We start from the raw sequence: 6232 nt of genomic DNA on the forward strand, positions 1-6232 counted from the left end.
GTCCCATCACCCCAAAGCTGCAGAACACCGAGCCCCAGTTCCCCACCTGCTGAAAACCAGTAACCACGGGGTGAGGGAGGGGTTGGTTTGGTGTTTTGCAGCTTTGCCGAGCTAAAGTTTGCTTTTTTAAGAGTTTTTTTTGTGCTTAAGTGCAGTGCTTAGGGTGGGATTGTGAGCAAACAACTCAAGACTGAGAGCTCTGGTTAAGAAGTAACCAGTTTGGAGAGTTAAACCTGTGTGTTAACAGGGCAAAGCTCAGCTTTGCATCCTTAAACCTGACCTAAGGGTATCACCCAGACCTAAGTGGTGTCACCCACCAGCTGCTGACAAAGGAAGCCCTGATTTCCCTGGAAACAAAGGGAATTATCCCGGAGCAGGATCCTCTGAAGCAGCCAACACACAAGTGATTCTTGCAGCTGGCACAGGCTGCCCTTGTTGTCCCCAGGCAGCTGCTGGGAGTGTGTGTGGATCTGGGCATGTAGCTCCTGGATTTAGGGAAAAGTCCCCCCTAAACCAGTGCCAGGCTGCACGAAATTTAGGGATTAACTGGAATTAAATCAGCCCCGAGGAAAGGGAATAATTTATTTCATTTATTTTATTCTGTTTCAAATAAACTGCGGGGATTTTCCTCTGTATTAATGTTATTTATAATTAGATCTCTCTCTGCTGGAAATTCTGACTGTTGGTGCTGTGGTACAGCAATTGCATAAAGGAGATGTTTTTTGGACCAAAAATATGGACTCCCAGGATGGTTTGGGCTGGAAGGGACCTTAAAGCTCATCTTATTCCACCAGGGACACCTTCCACCAGCCCAGGCTGCTCCAAGCCCCCTCCAGCCTGGCCTTGGACACTTCCAGGGATGGGGCAGCCACAGCTTCTGTGGGCCAGAATTCCATGGATATTCCCATGGATACAGTTCATTCTCCTTCCTCAGTCCCAGCTCAAGAGTAAGGGGAGGAATTAATTTAACAGCCACAGGCCCATGGGCAGCTTTTAAGTGGCAGCACTGTGGGTTTGTCACCTCTCTTCTAAAGTACACAAATTCAGAAATATATTTATATTTATATATATGCTGTGTACCTTGCAACACAACGATAACCTCCTTATCTGCATCCATCAGCCATTTTATTCCATGCAGCCATGAAAATCAATTCCACACAGGTCTGAAGCAGCAGCTTTCACGTTTCCCTCAGGAAAAATGCAGGGAGAGCTGCTCTCCAGAGCTGCAACACAGGGAAAACCAAGCGGAGCAAAGTGTGCTCTGATATCTTGGATCACACAAATCACTCCAGGAATAAAAATGGTGCTGCCACTCCATAATTATTTCCAATTATTTGAGCAACAGCATCACTTCCAAATTGATGTTTTCCCATATATATCTAGATTTGTGCAGTTAGTTGAGCCTGACTGGGCAGCTTTTAGAGCAAGACCAGGTTTGAGGGTTATTCCTGTGACAAATAACTCCCATCCCACAGCCTCTCCATTCTGGATCAGCTCCTGGAGCTGTCTAAAGTTACACCTGGCTTTCCTGAGCTTTAGGAATTGCAGGATCCCTTCAGCTGGGGCTGCCCCTGGATCCCTGGAAGTGTCCAAGGCCAGGCTGGACAGGGCTTGGAGCAACCTGGGGTAGCGGAAGGTGTCCCTGCCCATGGCAGGGAGTTGGAAGTAAATGGACTTTAAGGTCCCTTCCAAACCAAACCATCCTGGGATTCCATATTTTTGGTCCAAAAATATCTCCTTTATGCAACTGCAGTTGCATAAAGAATAGTCAGAATTTCCAGCAGAAAATTATAAATAACATTAATATAGAGAAAAAATTCCTGCGGTTTATTTGAACTAGAATAAATATAATAAACTATTCCCTTTCCCCAGGGCTAATTTAATTCTTATTAAAGGGCTGAAGGACTGAAGTTTTGGCCAGAGAACTTCATCAGCCATCCAGACCTCCCCCTGATTTTTGCTGCCACTGGAGCAAGCCAAGCTCCCGGAGCATGTTCCTGTGACAAATAACTCCCATCCCGCGGCCTCTCCGTTCTGGATCAGCTCCTGGAGCTGTCTAAAGTTACACCTGGCTTTCCTGGGCTTTAGGAACTGCAGGATCCCTTGTTGAATGACACCTCAATTAGCAGGAAAGGGCAAGGAGCCCCCAGCCAAGATGGCAGGCACAGCAAAGGGCCCCTCTCCCCTCTTTGACCCTCGGGATTGTTTTTTCCAGCCAGGTGGCTGCCAGTGGAAGGGGAATACTGTTCTTTGCTGTTTATGCTCTTAGAAATGGGAGCTGCTCCATGACCCAGCTTCTTTTTTCCTGTTCTTAATAAAAAGAGGCTTTAAAAGGAGCAGGCACATGAGGCAGGGCAGTTATTTTGCTCTTGTATTTCAGCTCCTCATCACTAACGGGGTTTTTACTCCCTCCACGTGTACAGTGTTAATTTTTTAACTCCAAAGCCCAGTTTCTTTGCTCTCTCCCAAGTTAAGCAGGGCTGAATATAAAGCTGAGCTGTAAATCCTGCACTGTGGCACGAGGATCTCATGAATAAAGCAACGAATTCCCTGAACACAAGTGGCTGAGCAGAGGATTTGGAAGAGAATCCTCCATCCCAACCTGGAAAATGCCCACCTGGTGTTGATGAGGTAACAAACAGCTCTGACAACGAGCTCTTATACTGAACATTTAACTTGCACTTCCTGAGAACACACATTTTTGGGGCTTCTACCTCAACATTTCTACTGAAGTCTGATTAAAAATGATCACCCAGTCTGAACCTGAGGAATGTCCACGTGGAAAGATCCCAATCACTGAAGACCTGAAGATAATTAGGCAGGAAAATGTGACCTTACCTTTCTTCCCCCTAGAAAGGAATTCATTTTGTAACTCTGAAAGTTGTTCTGGCTTTTATTATCAAAGTTCAGTTACACTGCACTCAAGGACTTTTATTTCCTAGTATATTAATATAGTTAATTAACACACAGTTTGGGCTCTTCTGATGGGAGGGGAATAGAACTGGAATAGCTCTTTTGGGAATTAACATGTAGGAGAAAGTTCTGTTTAGAAAAATATCAAGAAATCATCCCTCCCTTCAAATCCTGGCATGAAACATTAATATCAGTGAAGGCAAAACTCTCACTATTTCCAGTGAGATTTCTGACAAGGAAAAATCCTTTACAGGATTTTACAAAACTTGACACGAATTTAAAAATGAGCATCCCAAGCTTAACTGGAATAACCTGACAGCTCCCACCCTTTCTAAAACACAGGAAGTACAGGGAAAGGTAACATCGAGTTGTCGGGATATTTACAATATATATGAACTATTTCACAACTTGATTTTTTTAATATTTACCCAACAAAGTTCTCCCCGAGTCCAGCAAGACACCACCCCTCTTTTATCCCATGAGCTCGTTTGTGCTCACCAAAATTAAGTGTATTTTGCAAACAGACAAGACACGCTGCAGCTTCTCAAGCTTTTTTAATCCTCTTGACGAGAATGAGGAAATCAAACAGCAATAAAAGACTTTGAAGTGACAGTTTTCCAGGACAGCAGAGCAGAGGGCAAGAACTGGGGCTCTGGAAACACAGCACAAATTCCAGGACAAAGGGAAAAACAAATCCTGCCCCAGCAGCCACACACTTAAACCTTGGAATGTGGGCAGAGTAGAGCCAGTGAAGGGAAGGTGAGTAGGACAACCTTGGAATTGCTGGCTTTGGGAGGGAATTCAGGGTGGACAACACTCACTTCTCCAGGGGAAAGGCTTCCTCACTTCCACCTCCCTGATCCAGCAAAGTTCCCAAGGACAGGGACAGGCACTTGGGAAAGGATCTGGTTCTAAAGCCATTAAAGCCAAGAAAAGGACTTTGGTGGAAACTGGCTGAGACCTGAGTAGGGAACAGAACTACACACACCTAGGACAAGGTTTAAATCCATGGTGTTGGTGAACACTGGGAAAAGACAGAAGGATGAAATCCCAGGCTACCTGACAGGAAGCTGAAACTCCTGGATCCTCATCCTGGGCAGTCATTATCCTCGAAATTCAACTTTCTGATGGAGTCAAGACTGAGGGATTCCCATTGTTACATGACTGCAGGGGGTGTCATAAAGAATGGCCCCAAAACTGTGATGAGATTAAAATCTGCTTTATTCCTTCATCTACGGAGCCAAATTTCAAGGCATTGAGATTCCAGGTATTCCAGGTGCCTTGAAATGTCTTCCCTGTTCTTCCCCCAGTACCTTCAACTGATCTGATTGTTTTTGTGATCCCTGAAGAGCCTGAACTGATTTACTGAAACCCTCCTTTTATAATTGCACTAATTGATCATAATTGCTCTTTGCACAGGCATTTCAAAATTCCAGAGACAAGTCTAAATTGCATCAGAGTCCAGGAAAACAATGATGATATCCAGGCATTGCTCTATTATCTTTTTTTTTCCCCCCTGTATTTAATGACCTAAGTAAGTTACAAAAGCAACTTTAAATTACCTTTATATATATAAACTAATTAAATATATTTAGCTAACACTGAGAAAATAAATCCCAAGCACCATGAAGACAAAAAAACCAGTAAGAGATGACTGATTTTAGAGTAATTTAAGACTTTTTATGGAGTCTGTGGATGTAGCAGTTGAGTGAACACTTCCTTACTAAAGTATTACTTGTATTTAGAGCTTATCTCAATATTCTCATTTTAAAAACACTGAGTAAGTGACTAGTCCAGTATTAACTTCTGTAGTTTTTATAAAATTCGATATTCTGGGAGCACAATTTTATTGCTTATTCCACTTTTTTTTCCGCCACTTAGTCACTTCAGTAAGTGGCAAAATTCCTAGAAATTTCAGTGGCATCAGGATTTTTATTACTAAGCAGATTTGTTGGGCACTGAAAGACAAAATGGTTGAGAAGTGTGGCTTGTGTGATAAAATCAAAAAAGATAGCTATGTCCTTTTATATTTAAACTCATTTAAGATGAAGGAAACTCACAGCTGGAAACTCATGTGGCACAAAAGGATCTGTTTGGATGCTGCCAATTCATCTTTCTAAGTCACATGTGGTGACCTATTACTTTTACTACTTATTCTACTTTATTTTTTGCCAGCTACTCATTTCAGTAAGTGGCAGAATTCCTAGAAACTTCAGTGGCATCCAGATTTTTATTACTAAGCAGATTTGTTGGACACAGAAAGACAAGGTGGTTTAGAGGTGTGCCTTGTATGATATTAAAAAATAAAATGCAAGTAACTATGTTTAAACTCAGTCAGGGTGAAGGAAACTCACAGCTGCAAACTCGTGTGCCACAAAAAGATCCGTTTGGATGCTGCCAATTCATCTTTCTAAGTCACATGTGGTGACTTATTACTTCTATTACTTATTCCACTTTTTTTTGCCACTTACTGAAATGATTAAGTGGCAGAACTCCTAGAAATCTGGCAGATTTGTTGGACACTGAAAGACAAAATGGTTGAGAAGCGTGGCTTGTGTGATAAAATTAAAAAAGGAAATGCAGATAACTATGTACTTGTATATTTAAACTCATTTAAGATGAAGGAAACTCACAGCTTGAAATTTGTGTGGCACAGAAGGATCTGTCTGGATGCTGCCAATTCATCTTTCCAAGTCACGTGCGGTGAACAAAAAGACTGAAAATAAATAACAGCTACTTTATTACCTAAGAACACTTGAAAACGTGGCATTTCCTCGGAGAGGCTCACCGAGTCAAAGGGTGCAAAAGGGCTTTAATTGCCACTGAGTTTCCTCATGATGGGGCTGTCGGGCTCGGCGTTGGTGAAGATGCTCCCCACCAGCACGTGGGTGCCCCAGAGGTTGTGCCGGATGACTTTGCAGCAGCCGAGGTCGTCCACGGAAAATCCCAAGTGCCGGTAACGCTCGTCCGTCTCGAACAGGGTGTTGTTGGTGTAAGGCCCGAAAAACTGCGAGAAAACAGAAGGTTTCGGGTCAGAAGTGAAAAAGAACTAAAAAAAAAAAAAAAGAGAATTTTTCGCCTCAGAATTGAAAAAAGGAGAATTTTTCCTCAGAAACAAAAAAAGGAGAATTTTTTTCGTCAGAACAGAAAACAGGAGACTTTTTCGCCTCAGAACAGAAAACAGGAGAATTTTTCACGTCAGAACTAAAAAGGAGAATTTTTCACGTCAGAACTAAAAAGGAGAATTTTTCACGTCAGAACTAAAAAGGAGAATTTTTCACGTCAGAACTAAAAAGGAGAATTTTTCACGTCAGAACTA

The 6232-nt window shown here is 42.6% G+C and overlaps 1 protein-coding gene across 1 annotated transcript in view; it reads right to left on the bottom strand.

Annotated features, from left to right (window-relative positions):
* Positions 1-3451: 3451 nt before the first annotated feature.
* MMADHC (methylmalonic aciduria and homocystinuria, cblD type) overlaps positions 3452-6232 on the bottom strand; it is an 11586-nt gene continuing 8805 nt past the window's right edge. The window contains exon 8 of the mRNA XM_017823796.1: positions 3452-5920. Within this exon, the coding sequence (XP_017679285.1) occupies positions 5726-5920 (195 nt within the window). The 3' untranslated portion in view covers positions 3452-5725. The remainder of the gene's footprint in view (positions 5921-6232) is intronic.

This window comes from Lepidothrix coronata, unplaced genomic scaffold (genome assembly GCF_001604755.1).
Source record: "Lepidothrix coronata isolate B3197 unplaced genomic scaffold, Lepidothrix_coronata-1.0 Scaffold105, whole genome shotgun sequence".
Taxonomy (NCBI): Eukaryota; Metazoa; Chordata; class Aves; order Passeriformes; family Pipridae; genus Lepidothrix; species Lepidothrix coronata.